General features: G+C 38.6%; 1 protein-coding gene and 1 pseudogene across 1 annotated transcript in view; one reads left to right on the top strand and one right to left on the bottom strand.

Moving 5' to 3' along the window:
• COL24A1 (collagen type XXIV alpha 1 chain) overlaps positions 1–26,217 on the bottom strand; it is a 324,882-nt gene that overhangs the window by 227,407 nt on the left and 71,258 nt on the right. The window contains exons 9-12 of the mRNA XM_056123526.1: positions 22,935–22,979; positions 17,060–17,113; positions 13,873–13,917; positions 1,651–1,704 (exon numbers count right to left, since the gene is read on the bottom strand). Of these exons, the coding sequence (XP_055979501.1) occupies positions 1,651–1,704; positions 13,873–13,917; positions 17,060–17,113; positions 22,935–22,979 (198 nt within the window). The remainder of the gene's footprint in view (positions 1–1,650; positions 1,705–13,872; positions 13,918–17,059; positions 17,114–22,934; positions 22,980–26,217) is intronic.
• LOC130031432 (PRELI domain containing protein 3B-like) lies at positions 5,186–5,944 on the top strand (annotated as a pseudogene).

Below are 26,217 nucleotides of genomic sequence, written 5' to 3'. Positions count from 1 at the left end.
TATAGTATTTTGTTATAGAAATGCTTATGTCATTTTCAAATTTTATTGAATTTACTGATATTGTTCAATTATTTTTAAATGAATTTTGACAGTTTAAGAGCAAACAGAAATTTCCCAGTTATATATATCATTAAAAACTAGGTATTATGCATTGCATAACTGAAACCCAAGCACAAAAATTTGTAAGTCTACCACTCTACTTTATGGTGTTTCACTAATAAATTTTTTTTAAAAACCTAGGTATTATAAAACAGATAATGGTACCACTTTGCAAACATGCTGTCATTATTCATAAGTTATCTACATAATTTTTGTACAGTTATCTTTCATCATTAAATTAAACATAAATATGTCTTCTGATGCTGAATAATTTATTGCTCATTACAGTAAAAATTTTAAGACCATAAAGAGTTTACACAGAAATTAAGAAGCAGTAAGTTACAAAATAAAATGGTCACAATTATGTGCTTTCATTTTAAGTCGTTTAAAATTTTTGTTTTGTTTTGCTTTTTGGTACATACCTAGCAATGCACAGGGGTTACTCCTGGCTCTGCACTCAGGAATTACTCCTGGGGGTGCTCAGGGGACCATATGGGATTCTGGGAATCGAACCTGGGTCAGCCACATGCAAGGCAAAAGCTCTACCTGCTGTGCTATCGTTCCAGCCCCAATCGTTTAAAATTTTTGAACTTAAAGTAGTGAACCATAGATGTTTGTGTCACCTTACTTCCTTGAAAAAATTCAATAAAAAACAATAAAGCCTGATTATATTTCTGGTAGGTATTTTCTTTTTTCTTTTTCTTTTCTTTTTTTTTTTTAATTTATTTATTGAATCACCATGAGAACAGTTACAAAGCTTTCAGGTTTAAGTCTCAGTCATACAATGATCAAACACCCATCCCTTCACCAGTGATTATTTTCCACCACCAAGAACCCCAATATACCTCCCATCCCACCCTTCCCACTGCCTGTGAGTCAGATGATTTCTACTTAAATCTCTCTCTGATTACATTCATTGTTTTAACAAAAGATGCACCATTATTATTTGGAATTTTCCCTCAACAATCAGACCTGCTGAAAAGTCATTCGGAAATAATTTGTTTTCTATTGCTGGTTATGAAGAGCATAAGTCTAGAGGGATTTCTGCAAAAAGTTGCATAGTTTCGAGATTGGTTTGTGTGCCTCTGGGTCATGGCCATGCCGGAGAGCTGCTGGTCAGGGGCAGCTCATGGTCTTGGTGGGGCTGGAAGGACGTGCCGGTTCTGCCCCCCATCCCATGAGGCCGCAGTTGCCCCGTCACTACTGGCTCATACCTGGCTGTCCAATAGGCTCTGAGGCAGTGGCCACTGTGCTGTGGGGTGGAGGCGGGGAGGCGGAAGAGACAGACACCCTTTCCCTCCCACAGGGGCACAGCGCCATAACTTAATGCATAGTCCATTCACATTTCTGTCAAAAGCTGCTGGGTTCCGAATTAGGTGCATGTGCCTCTGGGGCAGTGGCCATGACGGTGAGCCCTGGTAGGTATTCTTTTAAAGACAAATTGCTTCACTCAGCAGAATTATCTGCATGGCATCCGAGTTTATGACCCCTGTTGTACATTATCATGAGTGTATCACTTTGGAAAGAATACTTGAAAGGAAATGGACTTACCCTTTCTCCTTCAGGTCCCAGCTGCCCTACTTCTCCAGGAGGGCCAATGAAACCCTTAATACAGATAAACAATCTTTATATTATTTTAACAATTTAAATAGACATACATAATATTTCATACCAATGTAAAACCATAATACTGAAAGTATGAATAACTTCTCCTCTCTGATTTTCTTCCAAAACAACCATTCTATCTTCCAAGTTTTATATAAAGAAAAAAAAAAACAGGGAGGAGCCAGGTAGCACAGCACATGTCTTGCATTATGAATCCTGGGCTTCATACCTGACACTGCATTCTTTGCTTCCCCCTCCTCGTCCAAAATGCACCTGGTGTTTCTTCAGCTGAGCACCACAAGGAGAGTCCCCAATCATTGCAATGGGTGCTCCTCCCAAACAAAATAGGGAATGTAACTTAAGCCGGGGAAGCTAATAAAAATAAATGCAATTAAATGCTTTCCTCTTGAATTTATAGCAGGCATATATTTACATGCATATAATAAATTAAAATATAAAACAAAATGAAAGTATTCAAAAACTTAAGACAAACACAGGAGAGGAAAAACTTTATTCCAATGTGGCAGGAAGGAAAGATAATAAAACGAGGTTTGAAAGGAGACAGGTACTTGAGCTAGGTCTAAAGTAGGCAAAATTTTGGTTAACAGGCTGGCACCAACACTACAAGCAAAGATATTATAGTTAACAGGGACAAGAGGGAGCTCAGGGAGTGTCTGTGACAGGTAATTGGCAGCATATTACATAAAAAAACGTTTTGGAGAGGAGTGAGACACACTGTAACCTTACACAATGCCAAAGGGTCTTTCAAACAAGGACTACAAATAAATGTTGCGAGGTATTTTTGCCTAAAATAAGTTGTTCTTTTGTTTTTCTACCTCTGGCAGAAAATAAAATGTCATCTAAATTTAATAGATTAATTGTTCCAAGTCTGGAGATTTGTTTAAGGAAATTTTAAATTTATGGCTTACAATTTTAGACCTTATTTTAGTTACCTTAGAAGTTACTTTAGGAAGTTACTTACTCTAGCATCCTGATATTACACTGCATTTTAAAAATATTAATCTAATATCAGGAAACACCATACATACAAGAAGTGAATCATGAATATAAAAAAATATTTTAGTTGTAAAATTTAAATGAATAGGAGTCAAATTATTGATTCAAAACATTATTTTAGTGCTTTCTATGTGCCAGGAACTGTGATTAGAAAAATGACCATAAAAATCAGTATCCTCAAAACATTCACAGTTTTGTAAGATAAAGGGTCATACAAATAATAATATTAATATTAACATTATCACTCAGGAAGTGATTCTTGAGCTCAGTAAGCCCTGAGCATGGCTGGGTGTGGTCCCCCCCAAAAATTCTAATAATAGAAACATAGAAAACAAACAAATCTATTTTTGGTAGAAAGAGAATCATTTGTTTGTCATTTGGAGTTTGTGGTAATGATTCTGTAGTGAATAGCACATTTAATGTAATAATCTTGGCAGAGATCTTAGATCTAGACACAGTGAAACAGCTCATAGATACAAAATTTGTAGTATACAAGATACAAGATTTGTAAACCTTAAAGCTATATTAGAGCTTTTATAAGAAAACAAAAGGAAAAATTATCAATAGAGAGGTTGAAATGGAGATGGAAAAAGGCTGCTAGTTTGTTTTAGGACCACATCCAGTGATGCTCAGGGCTTATTCTTGGCTCTATATTCAGGGATCACACCTAGTGATGCCCAGAGGATCATATGCCCTGCCCATAAGCAAGGCAAGTGCCTTAGCTAGTGTATTATCTCTCCATCCAGTCCCAGAACTCTTTTATTTTGAAAAATATCAATTATATAATCCTAGAAACTGGAAAGTCATGCAAAGAGGAAAAAAAAACAGTCACAATTAACAGACATTTTGTTATTCTACTAAAATTTAGAACCTAGAGCAGTCAAATTTGTAAACAAAAAGTAGAATGGCTACTAAGGGCTGTGGGGAAGGGCTAAATATGGCATATTGTGAATGGCTATGGAGTTTCCATTTAATAAAATGAGAAAATTCTGGAAATGTATGGAGTTGATCATTCACAATAATACATATATACATAATGAAACCACTATGAACTGAATATTTGTGTCTCTCAAGATTTGTAAATTAAATCCCAATGCTCCCAATAAATACGATGTGGGGTCATCAGGATGTACTTAATGAGGATAAAAAGTCCTCAGGGAGATGGCTGCTCTTTTGATCATATGAAGATAAAGCAAAAAGAGAGTTTTCTATGAGACATGAACTAGATATTCAACAGATGCTATAATCTGACAGTGCCTTGATCTTGGATTACCACACTCTACACTGGGGAGTTGGTCTTGTCTAATATTCTTTTTTTAAAATTTTTATTAGTGAAACACCATGAGGTACAGTTGTAGACTTAGAAATTTTTGTGCTTGGGTTTCAGTTATACAATGATCAAGTTCCCATCCCTCCACCAGTACCCATTCTGTCTAATATTCTTAATACAACAACACCCAAACAAATTACACTAAACTGAATTCTTAAAATGTTAAAATAGGGCCGGAGAAATAGAGGGGATAAGGCACTTAGTATATGGCTGACCCCAGTTCAATTCCTGACACTGCATACATACCCCAACACCAACACTGCCAGAACTAACTCCAAAGCACAGTCAGATGTAAGCTTTGATCAGCATCAGGTGGTGCCCATCTCCCCAAAATATTAAAGTAGAAAATTTTTTTATGTAAATTTGACCACTTAAAAAAATTTAGGGTAAGTATGCACTTGCTTTGCATACTGTTGATTCTCCCTGCACTGCATGGTCCCCTGATCATTACAGGGTGTGACCCAAGTACAGTCAGGAGTAGCTCCTGAGTGGCACTGGGCATGTTCTCCCTACCAAAATTAAATCATTTAATCAGGAATCATTTAAAGTGGTCTATGATAAGGACTGTGTAAGAAAATTTGTTTCTGAAAATGAAAGCTAGTTGGATATCATCAAATCATCATAGTTAAGAGGAACACTCTTCTCTAACAATGAAAAATAACTTTAAAATTTCCTATATTCATCAGTTGGGTGAAAAAATAAGACAAAAGTAAAAGAGAAAATAAGTTTCCTTCTACCTAACCCTATTAAGCCAAATGCATAAAATTTTCTTTCTGAAAACCAAGCATCTGAAGAACGTGAAATGTTCCTTTAAAAATGAAGTATCTAAAAGTATTACTACCAAAGCTTTGAGGATTTTAATGAAAAGCTGCATGCATTTTAGAATCATCTGATACAGATGGTTTCAAAGTTTAAAAACATTTATTTTTATTTTAATATATCTAACTGGTATTTTGATTGTAAATTTTGTAAAATTCACACCCTAATTGGTTGATATTTATCAGTGAACTAAATAACCAACTGAGAACTTAAGCTGAAAATCGGAGCTTTACTCAATAAAGCCTATAGGCCATACAAACCCACATTTTATAAATGAAGATTTTAAAGAGAACAATGATTTGGGTGATTACAAAGATGCTTCAAAAAGGTTTTGTTTTGTTTTTGGTAATGATATCAATTTAATAGATATAAAATGTCGGCACCAGCGGACCCCCAAATTCACAAGCTTTGGTCATTCTTAAAATATCACTACTGAGGCGTGCGTGGGGTGGGGCGTCCCGCTGTTCCTGGCTGGCTGGATGTGGCACAGTCCGGCACCGTAAAGATCTGGACCTCGGAGCACGTCTTCGACCACCGGTGGGAGACGGTGTCGATGGCGGCCACGCAGAAGTACCCCCAACCCCATGAATCCCAGCGTGGTGGGTGTGGACGTGCTGTGCAGATACGTGGACACCCCGGGGATGCTGCACAGCCTACGGCTGCTTAGCACCAAGTGGGGCCTGCTATAGTCGTCAAGGCGCCGCGAAAACCAAAACGTAGGTGCAGGCGCATTCTGTGGTCGACCCCGTGGAGAAGGCAATGGAGCTGAAATCCACTAATATTTCATTTACAAATCTGGTGTCGGCAGATGAAAGACTTATAGATAAACCACATCCTCAGCACCCAGAGGAAACTGTTCTCACGCAAGAAGCCATCATCACTGTGAAGGGTGTCAGCCTCAGCAGCTACTTCGAAGGCTTGATGGCCAACACCATCTCCTCGAATGCCAGCAAAGGCCGAGAAGCAGTGGAATGGGTAATTCACAAATTAAATGCAGAGACTGAAGAACTGGCAGCCTGGGCTGAAAGAAGCATTAGGACCCCGATGGCGGCCGCAGCGTTTGTGGAGAAATGACAACTGGCCACAGCAGCCTGTACCCTGGGTCCTAGCAAGCTGGCAATGTATTTATTTGCTATTTTTTGTAGTATCTATTATTATTATTATTTTAATTTTTATTAGTGGTCGACTAATTTTTATTAGTTATACAATGATTTTATTAGTTATACTAATTTTTATTAGTTATACAATGATCAAATACCCATCCCTCCACCAGTGCCCATTTCCCACCACCACGGATCCCAGTAACCCTCCCAACCCCCATTTTCCCCATCCCACCCTGCCTCTGTGGCAGGGCATTCCCTTTTGTTCTCTCTCTCTTATTAGGTGTTGCGGTTTGCAGAAGAGGCAATGGGTGACAATCATGTTTGGTCTATAGTCTACTTTCGGCATGCTTCTATTTGCTATTTTTAAAAGACGACTATATTCCAGTTTTAAAAAAGAAGTTTCTAACAAGCTGAAGAAAATTTAAGTGACTTCTGATCAATACAAAGAGGTGTGGGGCTTCTAAATAAAAAGGGATTGTCCAAAATTAGTGTTGTTGAAATTACCACTTGATTTTGAGGATTCCAAGTGTTGCCGTGAAAATGGAAGTTTCTCCTGGGAGCTCTCCCCGCTTGAATCACCCCAAAACAAGACAGAGCCACCCCGTAACACACATGTCCTGCTGTGGGAAGTGTCAGGAGCTTACTCATGGGAGCTCACTTGAGATGGACAAAATGTTTAGATTTCAAACATCTGTGTAAGATTTGCTCTTCTGTTGATCACTGGAGAGGAACTTAAATGACATTGTTGGAGTGAAAAATATCACTGTGGTAATACATGACCCAAATAAAAAATAATATTTTTATTGTATTAAAGAGTACTATATTGATTTGCCAAATTTTTTGTAATTTAGTAAAAGGTATTTTCTTTCTTATCGAATACTCAACAGATAGCTTGCCAGGTTCTTCCGTGCGGGCGGAATACTCTCGGTAGCTTGCCAGTCTGTGTATTCTTGCCAGTCTGTGTATTCAATATGCCAAAACCAGTAACTACAACTGGTCTCATTCACCTGACCCTGAAGGATTCACCAACATGGCAGCACTGAGAAGGATGAGAAAGGAGAGGCCGACAAAATCTCAAGGCCGACCTAGGCTGCCACAACGAAGGAAGACAAAAATGATCGTCTGTACTTTCAACGCACGTACGCTAGCATCAGATGCATCCATCGAGGACCTGATGGTACAAGCGCGAATGATTAAGTACGACATCATTGGTCTGACCGAGACAAGAAGGCAAGAATCTCACCATGCCGTTTTCGACACTGGAGAAGAATTGTTCCTTGGAACATGCGATAAAAGAGGTGTTGGAGGCGTTGGTGTCCTTGTCAACACAAACTTGGCCAAAAGCATTGATTCATTCGAATGCCTAACAACCCGAATCTGAAGTTTACATTTGAATAGATGTGGCTCACTGCCTGCAGTTTCTATCTTCATTGTCTACACACTAACATCTCATTATGATGAAAGAGAAATCGAGAAGTTCTACACGGAGCTGGAGAAGTTCTATAAAGAAGACCACACCTTCTACAAGATCATTGTGGGTGACTTTAATGCCAAGATAGGACCGAGAAGAACAGCTGAAGAACTTCACATTGGGACCCATGGCCTAGAATGGAATGAGCAGGGTGAGAGACTGTCTGAGTTCATCATGTCGACCAAGACCATCCATGGTAACTCACAGTTCCAAAAGGCCGAATCTAAACGTTGGACATGGGAGTCTCCCGGTGGACTATTCCACAACGTAATAGACCACATCATATTCAATCGATGGTTTTGCCTGACTGATGTCGCTGTTGTCTCAAAATTTTGAACGGGATCGGACCACCGTCTCCTTCGTGCAAAATTTTACTTCACAGAGCAGGGAGAAAGGGCTGCAAAGTTCAAAAAGAGAACTCCCAGAACCACCACCAACTGGGAACTCTTTGGCACTATTGCGGCAACATGGGAAGATGCCATTGTTGACAACATTGACGAGGAATACAATCGACTGGTTCAGCAACTCCATGAATGTGCGAGGAACGCCAAGGGAGAGATAGCCACAAAAAAAGCCTGTCTTCGAAAACTCTTGAGCTAATTCGCCAGCGTGGTTTGGCGCATGCCTCAGGCAACCGCAAGCTAATGTCAGAGCTCACAAAGCAGTGCAGAGATGCAATCAAGGAAGACCTCAAAGAGAGAAGAGCAGAAGCGGGGAAAAGTATTCCTTACACCCGCCTGTCCTTCGCCAACTACAAGACCAAGATGACTGCCCTCCGATGTCCTGATGGATCCATCGCATTCTCCAGAACGGCAATGGAGAAGATTATCCATGGCTTCTACTCGAATCTCTTCGATAGCCATGTCCACTTGCTGACACACCAAATACCACAGGATGGATATGTCGTTCCCAATGGTCTCCCTTCCGAAATCTGACACGCCATTTCGTCGGTAAAGAAACAAAGAGCACCTGGCCCAGACAAGGTCAGACCTGAACACCTGAAGAACCTGCCATCAGTACTCATCAATACACTGGCTCAGCTCTTCACTCGCTACCTGTCTGAATGCAAGGTTCCGTCCCAATGGAAAACCAGCAGGACCGTACTACTGTTCAAGAAGGGAGACATCCATGACATTGGCAACTATCGCCCGATCTGCCTATTGTCTGTCATCTACAAGTTGTTCACTCGAGTCATCCTAAATAGGATTGGCAGAACACTAGATGAAGGACAACCATGCAAGCAAGCCAGGTTCCGCAAAGGATTCAGCACCATCGACCATATCCACACGATAACCAAGCTCATTGAGGTTTCTCGGGCGTTCAAGATGCCGCTCTGTTTAACGTTCATTGATTTAAAGAAGGCCTTTGATTCTGTTGAGACGGAAGCGGTCATTGAAGCCCTAGCCAATCAGGGCATTCAAGCCCAATACATCAGGATCCTCCGTGAGCTGTATTGTGGATTCACTACCAGGATCTCACCATTCTACAAAGAAGTGATCATTGATGTCAAGACAGGGGTTCAGCAGGGTGATACCATTTCACCGAAACTCTTCAGTGCCACCCTCGAGAACATCATGCGATGACTGGAATGGGAAGGAATGGGAGTGAAGATAGATGGTCGGCAATTACACCACCTCCGCTTTGCTGATGACATTGTTTTAATAACACCAAACATCAGCCAAGCGGCACAAATGCTGGCCGACTTTGACCGTGAGTGTGGAAAGGTAGGACTACAGCTGAATCTTACGAAGACAATGTTTATGAGAAACAGCCTAGTTCCTGATGCCCCATTCGCTCTCAACGGAACGACCATCTCCGAATGCAACAGCTATGTGTACCTAGGTCGAGAAGTCAACATGACAAATGACCTGGCACCTGAGCTGCGCAGGAGGAAGAGAGCGGCTTGGAACGCCTTCAAGAACGTCGAAGAAATAGCTAAGAGGACGAAGAAGCTCCGGCTCCAGGCACATCTCTTTGATTCTACTGTTCTTCCTGCATTAACATATGCCTCAGAGACCTGGGCCCAACACAAACAGGATGAGAACGCTATTCAGGTCTCCCAAAGAAGAATAGAAAGAGCTATGCTTGGAATATCAAGTTTCACTCAAATGAGAGAAAAAATCCAGAATTCCGACATCCGTCGATGATCAAGAATCAGGGACGCTGTCTCATTTGCCAAGGTGTCAAAAATCAGATAGGCTGGTCACATAATGAGATTTAAAGACAACCGCTGGACTAGAGCTGTTACTGACTGGATTCCACAGGATGTCAAAAGACCGCGTGGCCGCCCACCTACCAGATGGTCAGACTTCTTCGTCAAGATCATGAACGATTGGTTTGAGGCTCTTCATGTTGCCAGAGCGAACAGATGCCATGGGGCTACACTAGCACTCGACAGGGACAAATGGAGACGTTACTGGTGCCCGCTCGAGTAAATCGACGACTAACGGGAAGTTAAGTGATTAAGTGATTTTCTTTCTTGGATTTTTACTTTATGATTTAATATGCTGTACTATGGGTTGGTTATGTTAACTGAAAAAATAAAGTCATTACCAGGCAAAAAAGAATATATATCACTACTGAACTATCGACCAGTGTTAACAAGGGCATATAGAGACCCCCAGTAGGGCCCCAGAATATTTCAAAGGTCCCTGAGGATTAAAATTGTGGTAAATGTGGGGTGAATTGGTAGGATACGGGGCTACAGGAAGGAAACAAGATCAGAAAGGGTTATGGTTGAAAAAGGTCAAGAAACATAAACTAAGAAGCTTCTGTGCCTCAAAAGAAACAGTGACCAAAATACAAAGACAGCCTACAGAATGGGAAAGGATATTCACCAAATACACATCCAACAAGGGGTTGATATCAAGCATATACAAGGTACTGGTTGAATTCCACATGAAGAAATCACCCAACCCCATCAAAAAATAGGGCAAGGAAATGAACAGAAACTTTCGCAAAGAAGAAATCCGAATGGCAAAAAGGCACATGAGAAAATGCTCTACATCACTAATCATCAGAGATGCAGATCAAAACAACAATGAGATATCATTTCACACTACAGAGAGTGGCCCACATCCACAAGAACAAAAGCAATCAGTGCTGGCGCAGATGTGGCAAGAAAGGGACCCTCTTTCACTGCTGGTGGGAATGCCGGCTGGTCCAACCCTTTTGGAAAACAGTATGGACGATTCTCAAAAAATTAGAATTCGATCTCCCATTTGACCCAGCTATAGCACTCCTGGGAACATATCCCAGAGAGGCAAAAAGGTATAGTCAAAGTAACATCTGCAATTGTTTGTTCATTGCAGCACTCTTTACAATAGCCAGAATCTGGAAAAAACCTGAGTGCCCGAGAACAGATGACTGGTTAAAGAAACTTTGGTACATTTACACAATGGAGTACTATGTAGCTGTAAGAAAAGATAAAGTTATGAAATTTACATACAAGTGGTACTACATGGAAAGTATCATGTTAAGTGAAATGAGTCAGAAAGAGCGGGATAGACACAGAAAGATTGCATTCATCTGGGGAACATAAAGCAACAAAACGGGAGACTAACACCCAGGAATGGCTGAGATTAGTACCAGGAATTTTGCTCCATGACTTGAAGGCCAGCCACATGTGCTAGGTGAAAAGGATGCTCAGATAGAGAAGAGAGCACCAAATAAAGGGTGTTGTGAGGACCCTCCCAGGGTGGGAGAAGCATGCTAAAAGTAGTCTATAGACCAAACATGATTGCCACTCAATGCCTCTCTTGCAAAACACAGTACCCAAAACAAGAGAGAGAGAACAAGGGGGAATGCCTGCTACAGAGGCAGGGTGAGACGGGGGGGGGGGGGATGGGGGGTGGGAGGGATGCTGGGAACTGTGGTGGTGGAGGATGGGCACTGATGGAGGGATGGGTATTTGATCATTGTATAACTGAAACCCAAGCACAAAAATTTATAAGTCTATAACTGTACCTCATGGTGTTTCACAAAAAGAAAAAAGCATAACGTAAAAAAAAAAACCGACGGTAGTTATTTAAGAACAGTTGTATATGACAAACTAGAAAATAAACGAATATTCATAAGATGGGGAATACTTAATACCTTTAAATATAAGAACATTGTAAAATATCATGTATCCACTAAACGGAAATATTAAATGCATACCTCTCTACCCTCCCAAAAAAGTTTAATAATGAAACAAAGAACATAAAGATAATAACACATATACTGTTTTTTAAGTGAAAATTTGTAAATCTGAATAAGCGATAATACTGCATCACCAGAAGAGCCACTCAAATGTCAGATGAGACCTAGACAGTGCTAGTTTCTGAGACAGTGAGCAGTTTTTTTTTCCACAAAACTGCCAAAGGAGGTCTTCATTTTTATGTTTAACTATTAAACATTTACACTTAATAAATAAATCAACTTTAACACTAAAAATTTCCATCAAATAAAGATGTCAATAAAAAGATAATTCATCATTCCTTCCCCATGTCTAAAGAAAAACTTTCCAAGATAAAACTAATATGGAAACATCTTCATAAAATATACATTCCTAGCATAGGTTATCAGAATGAGTATAGAGCTAACGGTTAAGAATGTCATGGTTCTACTTCTGGCTTTTCCTCCCCTTTCCTTCACTGTTGTTTATGTGTCAACAACAGTGTCACACACTTGCTTGCGGTGCTCACATTCTTTACTTCCATTCAGCACATTTTAGCTGTGATCGCTGCATGTACAATGGCTGAGATTACACACTAGCCATTGATGCATATGCCTCGGAGTACACAAGACAGGGTGCCAGGACCAGGGGGCTTCTGGATGTGGGGCAGGGCTGAGGATGGGACTCTAAGACTCCTGCTTATAAGAAAGAGGCTCTAGCATGGAACTGCTTCCAGAAAATAAATTTCTTATTTCATCTAAAAGATGACAAAATAAAAGATTGATGAAAATATTTGAAAATAAGAATTTTCAATATTTAAGAATTTTCAAAATTTAAAACACTGATTATAGTATACCTTGTTTAAATACTTTATGTTTTAGTTATTTCTAAAAGCTATTTTAGGTGATTTAAAACTGAGACACAGAAACTGGGAAATAGCTGAACATTAAAAATAGAACATTTTAAAACAAAATTTTAGCTTACCATTATAAAGTTTTCTTAGAAACAGATTTGGCGTTAATTTGTACAGACTTCATAACACATTACAGCTAAAATAGTTCCTTATTCCCTTATTTACTGAGTAGTTCCTTTTATCTTTTTAAAGTTACTAAATTGAACATTCTTGTTATAAACCTATTTCCTTTTTTGCAGCTATTTCTACAGATACAGATAGTCTTTGTATAATGTTATTATCTAAGCTTGAACTAATATACATTTTCCCTCATTATATATTTATCATGACTTACTATTCCTACGTATTAATTTATAAACAATAGTAGCACTACACTGTAACTGTAACACTGTCCTCCCGTTGTTCATCGATTTGCTTGAGAAGGGCACCAGTTAGACTTGTTGTTACTGTCTGGTTTTGGCATAACGAATATGCCATGTGGAGCTTGCCAGGCTCTGCCTTGCAGGCGGGATACTTTCAGTAGATTATGGGGCACTCCAAGAGGGATGGAGGAATTGAACCCCGGTTGGCAGTGTGCAAAGCTAACGCCCTACCAGCTGAGTTATCGCTCCAGCCCTATAAACAGTAGTAGCACTGTAGCACTGTCCTCCCATTGTTCACTGATTTGCTCAAGCGGATACCAGTAACTTCTCCATTGTGAGACTTGTTGTTACTGTGTTTGGCATATTGAATATGTCACAGGGAGCTTGCCAGGCTTTGCCGGGCGAGCGAGATACTCTTGGTACCTTGCCGGGCTCTCCTAGAGGGGCGGAGGAATTGAACCCGAGTCAGCCACATGAAGGCAAATGCCTTACCCACTGTGCTATTGCTCCAGCCCATAAACAGTAGTACAAATGTTTTTAGAGCATACTCAAACAGTCTATACAGATGTCAGGATACATAATGTGTTTTAAAATGATGGTATACTACTGCTTTCTATGTAATTAAATAAAAATACCTACTAAATAGGCGGGCTGGAGCAATAGCACAGGGGTAGGGCTTTTGCCTTGCACGCTACTGAGAGTATGTCACTACTGAGAGTATCTCGCCCGCAGGGCAGAGCCTGGCAAGCTACCCGTGACGTATTCAATATGACAAATAAAGTAACAACTAGTCTCACGATGGGAACATTACTGGGCCTGCTTGAGCAAATCGATGAACAACGGGAGGACCGTGACTAAATAGGCATACTTCTTTTTTGGTCAAACTTGAACTCAATTCACTATTTCGAAGGCAATAGAAAAGTGATAGAGATGCACTTTTCTTTTTTTTAAATTCTACTTTATACACGCATGCTTAACAACTTAAATTATTACTTACTCGTACTCCTTTAGGTCCTGGATTACCCTCTGGTCCAGCTAAACCCTAGTGCGAATAAAAGAAATATCACTTTACATTACATTTTAAATAATTTTTAATACTTAATGAACAAAAAGGTCATATAAAGATGCGTATTTTCTTAAGTATGAAATTCAGAACCATTTATACTTTATAGACTATATGTATACGTTTATATAAATTTTGAAGGAATTAAAACATTTCTAAACCAAATGAGACAAATATATATAAGTAAAGTAAGTAAGTAAAGGCCCTCCCGTTGATCGTCGATTTGCTCGAGCGGGCCCAGTAACGTCTCCATTGGAGACTTTGTTGTTACTGTGTCTGACATATCGAATACTCTCGGTAGCTTGCTGGGCTCTCCGAGAGGGGCGGAGGAATCGAACTCGGGTCGGCCATGTTGGCTGCGTGCAAGGCAGACGCCCTACCCGCTGTGCTATCATTTTAGCTATCTAAACACACATAGTCATATGTATGGTAATTTTTCATTAAATTATTTCTTGTGAAAACTGTGATCTTTATAGAAAAAACTTTAAATATATTTACAAAATAAATTTAGAAAATTAATTAAAAAATTAAGTAAAACTTAAAAATACTTTTTAACTTCCAGTTTTAACATATGTATGAATGAATAACCACATCACACTGTCACACTGTCCTCCCATTCTTCATCATTTCTTTGCGCAGGCCCGGTAATGTCTCCATTGGAGATTTTGTTGTTACTGTGTTTGGCATATCGAATACATCACGGGTAACTTGCCAGGCCCTGCCGTGCGGGCGAGATACTCCTGGTAGCTTGCCGGGCTCTCCGAGAGGGGTGGAGGAATCGAACTTGGGTCGGCCATGTTGGCTGTGTGCAAGGCAAACACCCTACCACTGTGCAATCGCTCCAGTCCAAATAACCACATATATTCAGTATATATTTCAGATAAGAATTATAATTTACTGATACTATCTAATAAGAAATGTAATTTTATAAAGATACTTTTATATACACTTCACGGCAGTGCTGGGGGTTGGCAGGAGCAGGTACCACTCCACAGGATATTGGCAATGTAGGTCTGATGGTTCTGGGCTCACTCCCAGCAAAACAGTGAAAACAGTGTTGCTTGCCCTGGTGGTGCTGGGAGCCACCAGTGCCAGCCTAGAAATGCCCAGAGTCATTAGGTCTATTTCTGGCAGTTCTTCAGAATGGAAGAGCATTTGGTGCAGGGACCTAATTTAAGGGCTTATTTTTAAGGGCTGGAGTGATAGCACAGAGGTAGGGTGTTTGCCTTGGTGAGGCTGACCTGACGGACCTGGGTTCAATTCCTCTACCACTCTTGGAGAGCCTGGCAAGCTATTGAAAGTATCTCGCCTGCACGGCAAAGCCTGGCAAGCTACCTGTGACGTATTCAATATGCCAAACACAGTAACAAGAAGTCTCACAATGGCGACATTATGTTACTGGGCCCGCTCGAGCAAATCGATGAACAATGGGAGGACAGTGACAGTGACAGTGATTTTTTTTTTGTATATATTCGCTACTCTACCATACTTTCTTCCTTACCTCTCTACATATTTTATAAGGTGAAACTTGAAATTTGACTAATGATATTACTCATTGGCATGTTCACATTCTTCATTTTTAAGAATAAACTTCTTGACTATTTAGGATATAAATATGTTTTGCCACTAAGCTATACAATATCAGAAGTAACTAATTGATAATAACCTAGAAAAAATTTTTTCTACTATTAGGATACATGAAATAGTTTTAGAAAGTTAAAAGCTAGTAGAGAAATATCAAATTATTAAAATGAATTTTCAAAATAAAATCTGGTTCACTTCAGGTAAAAGTACTCAATTTTTATGTAGCACTGTCATCGCTCTCCTGACTTTGTAATCATTATTATAAATTCAGTTTTTTATACAGAGAAGTAACTTTTTACATTACTTCAGTTTAGTTAGTGGGCATTAATATAAAATCAGCAGCTGAGCAATATTTAGAATTTTTTTCTTTTGGTGAAATAAAATAGGCTTTATTTAAAGAAATTTACACAGAGAAAAATATGAAGGTAGAGAAATACATAGAAAGATACATGTTCAAGCGAGAATCTGGGCTCTCCAAAGTAGAAAAAGTCTCTTGTCTGATGTTATTAGACTCTCAGACATTTTATTTTTGAGATTTAGCATCATATACTTATAAACCTCATTTTCAAAGTTGAAGATGTTAATCAAGTGGCTGAGTAAGTGCTCTACATTTTCAAGTCTCTGGATTCTACCCCCAGATTCCTACTTACAACCTGTGGACCCCCACCCCCCGCCCAAGTACCACTTGCGAGGGTCAAGCACTCTGAGTACGACCCCAAACTATAAAAAACACACTTCCATTTTTTTATTATTATTATTAGTGAAACACCATGAGGTACAGTTGTAGATTTACAAATTTTTGTGCTGGGGTTTCGTTTATACACTGATCAAATACCCACCTCTCCACCAGTACCCATTTTCCGCCACCATGAATAATATCCCTCCCCCCATCCCCCCATCCCACCCTGCCACTGTGGCAGGGCATTCCCCCCTATTCTCTCTCTCCTTTTGGGTGTCGTGGTCAGCAAAAGAGGCATTGAACACTTCCATCTTAAATAAAACTTGATACAGCTAAAATTTTAAAGATTTTTCCAGATTTCATTCTTTTTTTTTTTCTTTTTGGGTCACATCCCGCAATGCACAGGGGTTACTCCTGGCTCATGCACTCAGGAATTTCTCCTGGCAGTGCTCAGGGGACCATATGGGATGCTGGTAATCAAACCCTCTCGGCCGCATGCAAGGCAAACACCCTACCTGCTGTGCTATTGCTCTAGCCTCCCAGATTTCTTTCTTAATTATTTTGTTTTGAGTAATTCATTATTCAGTGAGAACAAACCAATTATCATTTGAACATTAATATAACTTTTTTTTGTTTTTTGGGTCTCACCCAGTGATGCACAGGGGTTACTCCTGGCTCTGTACTCAGGAACCATCCCTGGCAGTACTCAGGGGATCATATGGGATGCTGGGAATCGAACCTGGGTCAGCCGTGTGCAAGACAAACACCCTACCCACTGTGCTATCGCTCCATCCCCAGAACATATAATTTTTGATGAAAAAGAACATAAAAGGAAAATTATAAATATAGTTACCTCACCTGCCTGCCAGGGTAACCACGTGAACCAATATTACCAGCAAGTCCTGTAATTCCCTGGAATGTAAAACAAAATAAATTAAATAATACCCAATGTCTAAAAACAAAAAAAAAGCCGATAATTCCCAGACTTTGAAAAAACATTTCCTAACCAAAAATACTGTTCCCCCAAACATATAATCATCTAATCTTTGACAAGGAAGCAAGAAATGTGAGCAGAGCGAAGAAAGCCTCTTTAACAAATTGTGCTGGCAAAACTGGATGACTACAGGCAAAAAAATGGGCTCAGATCTCTGCCTAAGACCATGTACAAAAATAATATCAAATAATATCAAATAATATCAAATATCAAATATTAAAATATATTAAAGACCTCAACATCAGACCAGAATCCATAAGGTACATTGAAGACAAAGTTGGCAAAACCCTCCATGACATTGAAGTTAATGATATCTTTAAAGATGTCACGCCACTGGCCAACCAAGTGAAAACAGAGATAGACAAATGGGACTATCTTAAACTAAGAAGCTTCTACACCTCAAAAGAAACAGTGACCAAAATACAAAAACAGTCTACAGAATGAGAATGGATATTCGCCGAATACAGATCCGACAAGGCATTGATATCAAGGATATACAAAGTACTGGTTGAACTCCACAAGAAGAAAACATTCAACCCCATCAAAAAATGGGGCAACAAAATGAAAAGAAAGTTTCTCAAAGAAGAAATCCTAATGGCTAAAAGGCACATGAGAAAATACTATATATTATTAATTATCAGGGAGATGCAGATCAAAACAACAATGAGATTTCATCTCACACCACAGAGACTGGCCCACATCCAAAAGACCAAAAGCAACTGGTGTTGGCGCAGATGTGGCGAGAAAGAGACTCTCCTTCACTGCTGGTGGGAATGCCGACTGGTTCAGCCCTTTTGGAAAACAGTATGGACGATTCTCAAAAAATTAGAAATTGACTTCCCATTTGACCCAGCAATACCACTCCTGGGAATATATCCCAGAGAGGCACAAAAGTATAGTCGAAGTGACATCTGTACTTGTTTGTTCATTGCAGCACTTTTTACAATAGCCAGAATCTGAAAAAAACCTGTGCCCGAAAACAGATGACTGGTTAAAGAAACTTTGGTACATCTACACAATGGAGTACTATGTAGATGTTAAAAAGATGAAGTCATGAAATTTACATACAACTGGTGTTACATGGAAAGTATCATGCTAAGTGAAATGAGTCAGAAAGAGAGGGACAGACATAGAAAGATTGCATTCATCTTGGGAATATAAAGTATAAAAGTAGGAGACTAACACCCAAGAATAACCGAGATAAGTACCAGGAGGTTTACTCCATGGCTTGGAGGACAGCCGCACATGCTAGGGGAAAAGGGAGCTCAGATAGTGAAGGGAGAACCAAATAAAGGGTGTTGGGAGGATCCTTCCAGGATGGGAGATGCATGCTGAAAGTGGACTATAAACTGAACATAATTGCCACTCAATGCCTCTTTTGCAAACCACGGCACCCAAAAGGAGAGAGAGAACAAAGGAGAATGTCTTACCACAGAGGCAGGGTGTGATGGGGGTAGGGGGGGGTGGGAGCGATAATAGGATCATTGGTGGTGGAGAGTGGATACTGGTGGAGGGTGGGTATTCTATAATTGAAACTCACGCACAAAAATTTGTGAGTCTACAACTGTAGATCATGATGTTTTGCTAATACAAATTAAAAAAAATACTTTTAAGTACATGGCTCACCTACTTGAAATGAAAATTGGGCAAAACTGATACTATGATATTAATAAATTAAACTATTATATTAGAACTCTGAAAAGTAAATACTTGTTAAAGACAAATCTGGGCTGGAGCGATAGCACAGCGGTAGGGCGTTCGCCTTACAAGCGGCCAACATGGCCGACCCGAGTTCGATTCCTCCGCCCTTCTCGGAGAGCCCGGCAAGCTACCGAGAGTATTCGATATGCCAGACCCAGTAACAACAAAGTCTCCAATGGAGACGTTACTGGGCCCGCTCGAGCAAATCGACGATCAACGGGAGGGCCTTTACCTTTACCTTAAAGACAAATCTAGAATGTCTAGGATATCATCCAGTGTCTGATAGAGGCAAACATCTTCATATGACATGGGTTTCTTTAAATTCATATTAAAGTTATTCACACAATAATTTTGGACACTTTCTTTTATGGGCAAACTTTCCTTTGGCCAAGTGATGGAGTAACTTCTAAGCAGTTTCAAGGACATGGGTATCATCCCACGCACCTATATTCCATCGGCCAATGAGGCCAAATGGATGGATCCATGCTAGGTTTGAAAGGGGCTAAAAGGACAGGCTAGGAAACTCAATGTTTTGTTTGTTTGTTTGTTTGATTTTGCTCTGGGGCCACATCCTGTGATACTTGGGGACTTCCTCCTGGTTCTTTGTTCAGGGTCCCTCCAGGGAATCCTTGGTGACCATGAGGTGCTAGGGATCAAATACAAATCTCCAGCATGAAACAAAATGTAAAATATTTTTTCATTTTATTGGTTACCATAAATGTATCACTGAGCACTGTTTTCTAATGTATCAGGATTATTTTATTTCCTCATCCAATTTACTGTGTTTCTGTTGTGATGTGCCTAACAGGGAACTTGGTGAGAGGAAGATAAACCTGGATGTTACTACAAAACCTAGTTTTAAGAATTCAAATTTTATCTGTAGCTTATGATTTGGAATATTCTTAAGCTTGCATAGTACTAACATAAAGAACTTCCTCTGCAATATATGCAAACAGGGTAAACAAAGCCACTCTGTGTTCTTGAAGGAATATCTTGGTTTATGACAAGCAATTGTGTTTATATTTTATGGTGCCTAGTAATAATAAAATGTTATACTCCATATTAAACTGATAATCCATAAAGAAAAAGCCAACTATCTCCCTTCCTTAGCCAAACCTCCATCAAACCTCCTTCCTTATTATCCTCCATCAAAAAGTGGCCTGTTACAAAACATAAATGAAATCTGATTCTGAATGAATTTTCATAGGCTATTAAGGCAGTGTTTCTAAATAACATGTTCCTGCTGTACAGGAAAATGCAACAAAGAACAAAACTACTAAATGACTAAGTTCTGCTATGTGAGAACAGCAATCAACAAAGTAGACAAGTCTTTAGCATAGACTTTATATATCATAAACATATCTTAAGCCAATCACACCCTGAAATCATGGCAGACATTCAAAGGAATTCAAAACAAACACCAGGACTTAATTTACTCTGAACTTAAAAAAGTCTTTTTTAAATTTTTTTCTTTTTTTTTCTGAGGGGGGGTCACACCTGGCAATGCTCAGGGGTTACTCCTTGCTACACTCAGGAATTACTCCTGGCAGTGCTCGGGGGACCATATGGGATGCTGGGGATAGGATCTGGGTTGACCGGGTACAAGGCAAATGCCCTTCCCACTATGCTATGGCTCCACCCCGTTTTTTTTTAAAGTACTCTGCCCATTTGAATTTGTTGATTGAATGGAGGTAATTAGACAAAAAGTCTGTATTCCAACCCAGAAAAATTTAGGAGTAGGAAGCCTTCTTCAGTTCTACTTCATACTAAAAGCAACAGAGCACCACTGACCCAGTCAGCTTTCACTGGAAACCGCAGCATGGCTATCAGGAGTTCTTGCTTTATCTGTTCTCTCATGTGAGTGTCGGATAATTAGACACGAGTCATGTAGTATTATTTGAAGAAAGAAGAGCAATTTGTAGAACCGATATTTTAAAATAAAGGTAAAAATGCAATAATTCTTTGCATTGTTGAGCATGGAGTTAGTTAACACATTAAAAAATTCACATAAATAATCAGAGTAAAGGAAGTTAGAGTTGACAATGGTACAGTTTGGCAACTAAAATGACTCAGCAACTGTCAGCACTTACTACCAGAATTTGCAGAGATGATCAAATTACTTTTCCAACTGTTCTCTGACCAATTTACAGATATTTATAAGTTTTCCAGAAGTGACTGTCTCGAAAAATTAGTTATGCTCCTCAATGCCCACAGAGTTTTCACAGTTATAGTGTAAAATGATTTTAGATGTTCCCCCAAATTACCTCTTACTTTCCTTCTCTTATTCTTTTAGAAATAGAAAAAAAAGACTCTGAAATACTTTTCCCCACCTTTAACATGCACTTAGACGCTGAAAATGCACATCATTCTCAGAACAACAGCATATATACAAACAGAAGGAGCTAATATATAAGTTATGAAGGAATTTACCAGTACAACACAGTATTTTACTTCCTTGTGAAAATCATCTTCTCTTCTTTAGAATTCTTTAGAATTCACATCTCCCACACTTCTAATTTTTTTCCTCCATAAATTTAGGACTCTTGAAAAATTGTGTCTCAGGGACTAAATTTAAGGTGCTGGATACCTTTGAATTTGTTCACATGAATGGAAGAAATCCTTCTCTATTTTTTTTTTCTCAAGGACATTTCTTCCTAGAGCTCCCAATAGGCTTCTTTGAGACTGCTGATTTTCCAACAGTGGAACCATCACTCTAGTTAGTTTCTGATCTCCAAATCTTTTCTCTGCTTTGTTTATACTAACCTAGTGTAGATTATACTAGAAACTGATATTACTTAAGTTTTTTTAAATTAGATAATGATGCATTACTTCTAGGTAGGAAGAGAAGTAAAATAATCAGAACCTAAATAATTCCCAAGATATTTGGCCTTATAAATATGTTAATAGACAACAGCATATATACATTATTAATTGAACAGTTTTTTTTATTTTTTTATTTTATAAGGTGGTCCACAATATTTGATTACAGTTCATTTTCAAACACCAATCCCACCACTATAAAACTTTCCCACGCCAAATTTGGGATGTTTCCATTCCAAGCCCCATTCACTGCCCCAAAGCACAACCAAAATAATATATTTTGTATTGTATATTATAGAAAACCACTGAAAATGCTACAAAAAAGCATCCATAGAGGAGACAGTGTGAAGATTGTTATATTTTGGCAGGGGCCAATAAGACATTCTTTAGAATATCACTAACATGTTGTTAAAGGTTGAGTGATGTGAGCTTTCACATATATATCTGAAACTATGTATACATATATATGTGTGTATATATATACATATATATATACAGAGAGAGATATCCCTCTACGAGTTGTTGCCTACTATTTTTACCCCATCAAATGTGGTTTGGTACTTATGGAGACTGGGTAGAGAGTGTCTTATGATGATGTATGCAGTCACGCAGTCCAGGAATACGTTCACTCCTACGTGAGGTTCAGCTCGAGTGTGTGAGGAATGGCCTTGAGCTTGGCAGCAGTTGGAGTCTGGAGATTTCTGGCTGCTGGGGCTGGGTCCCTGGGGGTGGGGAGGGTTCTCACCCACCTCCTCTGGGGCGTACCTTTATTTGAACAGTTTTAAATTTTACTTTGTACCTTTCTGTCAGGTGAGGGAACTACCATATATGGATAGACACTGGTGAACGTTTAAGTTTCTGAAATTGTACAAGGTGTGTATGTTCATGTGCATGCATGAACATGAATATGTATGATAAATGTATTTGCTGGGTAAAAGGCTCATGTTATTCGTGAGATTCTCAAAAGGGCTCATGAGTCACACAGTTTAAAACCACTAATCTGGAACATGTTTGGCAAGCAGTAAAAGTGGGATTTGAAAACAAAAAACATACATAACGTATTCAACTTAAAGTCTGCCTTAAACTAAACAGTAAACATCACCGAGAAGAAAAATAGTACAGGAGGACAAGATATAATGAAAAATAATCTTTCAATGATATTCCTTCATGTGTAATGTTCAATGGAGAAGATACTAGGCTCATGAAAGAAGTACTAACCTGTTCACCTCGAAGTCCTGGAAGCCCTGGATGTCCTTTGAGACCCTGCGGATAAAGGTGAAGACATACTATGAAAAGTAAATCCATGTGAGCCAAGTAACTATCCACAGGTTTCATAATATTTATTATCCTGCTTTCCCCCACATCTTTTTCCCACATCAATACAAACTTAATTGTAACATTAAATAAAATCATAAATTCAATCATTTAAATTTGATATATCTTGATAATGATGAGCTGGAGCAATAGCACAGCTGGTACAGCATTTGCCTTGCACGTGGCAGACTCAGGTTCGATTCCTGTTCCTCTCGAAGAGCCTAGCAAGCTACAGAGACTATCTTGCCCGCACAGCAGAGCCTGGCAAGCTCCCCATAGCTATTCGATATGCCACAAACAGTAACAACAAGTCTCACAATGGAGACGTTACTAGTGCCCCCTTGAGCAAATCGATGAACAACAGGAGGATAGTGCTACAGTACTATATATTAATAATAGTTGGAGTTTTAAAAAAGAATAAATGAACTCTTTGTTAATAATTTTTAAAGCTGAATTATTAGAGTCATCTGTAATTATCAGATAACATGGTAGCATAGTTTAAATAAAGAATGAAAAACATCATCATTGTATAAAAGACTGTGGGTATCTAGCAAAGGATCTGCTAGGTTTTACTAAATCTTCTAAGAATTGGTTTTAATTCAGCAATGCTGACACAAAATGCTCTCTGACATAATCTGCTAGTAATTACTAAAAAGCTGGACCATATTCAGGCAACTCCTCTAATCCAAATCATTGTCATAACACTCCACAAACAAGTTAAGATGAGTTAGAAAGACTGCTCCAAGATCCTTCAGAAGGGGTTTTATAAAGCTCTTGAGAAAATCTGAAATAATTTTTTTCTCAACATAACCAAAATAAAACTTGTTGTTTTTAACATCCATATACATAAAATGAATATCATTTTCCTCTCGATAGATAGATGATAGATAGATAGATAGATAGATAGATAGATAGATAGATAGATAGATAGATAAGATGGATGGAGACCACAGAGTGGTGCTCAGGGATTAATCCTGGTTCTGACCGGGTTCCGGGGATCAAACCCAAGTCACCTGTGCACAAGGCAAGAGCCTGAAACACTGTTACCCTCTAGCTACTAGAAATATCTTTTTTAATTGAATCACCAGGTACTACAAAATTATTCATGATTGAGTTTCAGGCATACAACGTGTCAACACTAATTCCTTCACCAGTGTCTACTTCCCTCCACCAATGTCCCCAGTTTCTCTCCAAACTCCCAGCCTGCCTGGAAATATATTTTTAGGTGAGGGAAAAAGTGCTAAAAGAAAGCAAAGGAAGAAAGAACTACTTTGGAGTTTTAAAATAGATTAAAGCCCATCACAATAATTTTGAGAATTCTCTGAAGTTTGTTGTGGGTAAAAACTTGACTTACCAATAATTCCAAGAATAAATGAAGCTTATTATGTCATTTACAATTATTTTACTTTTAACCCCAATAAATATCAATAAGTCAGGGCCAAAAAAAGAAGTACAATTTAATAAAAATCATAAATACTAGGGGATAAAAAAGAAACAAATTTCCAATATATATATCTTTGAATCATAAATAAATGTTTACTTATAAGGAAAATAGTGGTTATATTTATACACAGATCATCACAATTTGCACAGCTATATAGGGCCATAAAAATAACCAGACAAGGGCAGGGAAGTAACTGGAATGACTGAAATGCATCTCTAGTATGCACAAGACCGTGAGTTTACTCCCCAAATGATGTGGTGCTCTAGGCACTTCTGGGAGCAACTTCAAAGAAAAAAGCCAGGAGCTACCCTCTAACAACACTAACCATTGCCCCAAATCTCTCCAAACTAATGCATCATTTTTTATGTTTAATTTATAACATTATGAACATTGAGAATTGAAAGATCGTATTTACAAAACAATTAAGAAGAGTAGGTAGTTTGAATAATAACTTATCTTTTCCTTACTGAATAAATTACCATACTGAGCAAATAGATTTTCTCTGTTATATTAAAGTGTTATACTTGTTTCTAAGTTTTGATCAACTTCCAAAGTTTCATTCTTTGCATTTTCAGTATCATGAAACATCTCCGTGAATTCTTCTAATGTAATGTTTTTGCTGGCTTTACCTCTGGGACATCTCTGTTATATTCATCACAACTACTTTGCTCATACATGTCAAAATGTTCACCTTCATTAAAGTTCCTCCAACTTATATCTAGAATTTTTCGAAAGGCATGTATATCTCTGCTCAGCATATCTTCTATAACACCCTTTACGTTAGATTCTGTGTTTGGATTTCTTCTTCAAAACAAAAATCTTTAGCAAGCATTAACAATGAGATGAAAATCCAACTACTATGAGATTCCATGCTTTTGAGAGGTTAAGGCAAAAAAAATTCTGCAATTTAAGAATTTTTCTATTTTAAAGAAATATTAAACACAAAAATGATTCCAGATAAATAAAGAGCTTGAGACTGAAATTACACGACAAATACAGAACAAATATCTCTTCTTAAAGCATATTTTCTTCAAGCACACAATAGTCTCAAGTCACCGTTGGCCCCAAATTTCTCATACTATTGACCCACTAATTGTTCATAATTAGAATAAAGCTTTTATTCTGGCTCATCAACTCTAGCTGTAATCCTTTTAAACTCGTCATTGAGAAGAACTATGTTACATAATAATTCTCAAAATGGCGCTACATAACAGATATTAGCTTTTTAAGAATATGGAATTTTTAAAAAAAAAAACTTCTGAAAGTCGAAATATTTTAAGCCAAATGAATGTCATTAATGATAAAGTCAGTCATGAGAACCAGACTGAGGTTAAGTATCTCTGAATTCTGAGAGGTTTTCAAAGTACCACAAATTATACCACGTGGACAACCACTGTTGGCTAGCTTGTGGGTGAGTTCAGGAATGTGTCACCTTATTCTCAGCTTCCCCTGCCATTAGTGGGATGGTGAATAACAGATGGGATGGCACAGTGGTGACAGGACAGCCCTGTACTGGATTTTCAGAACTATATTTGACCTTTGAAATAACCTAAAGTAATATGTGATTATGCATATTTAAGTAGATAATGGTTAGGTTAGAAGATGATCCATAAAATTAAGAACACCTCCTTAGTTCTCTCTTCAGGTACTGCTTCTATTCCAATCCTGATTTTTTCTTTTTCTTTTTGACATTCAGTATGCTGCAGTTTTTCAGTTTGGTTCTTGATTTAAGTAGATTATGAA

The sequence above is a fragment of the Sorex fumeus genome, unplaced genomic scaffold (genome assembly GCF_029834395.1).
Source record: "Sorex fumeus unplaced genomic scaffold, SorFum_2.1 ptg000047l, whole genome shotgun sequence".
Taxonomy (NCBI): Eukaryota; Metazoa; Chordata; class Mammalia; order Eulipotyphla; family Soricidae; genus Sorex; species Sorex fumeus.
The sequence above is the reverse complement of the archived record's forward strand: the minus strand, read 5'-3'. Positions and strand labels throughout refer to the sequence as shown.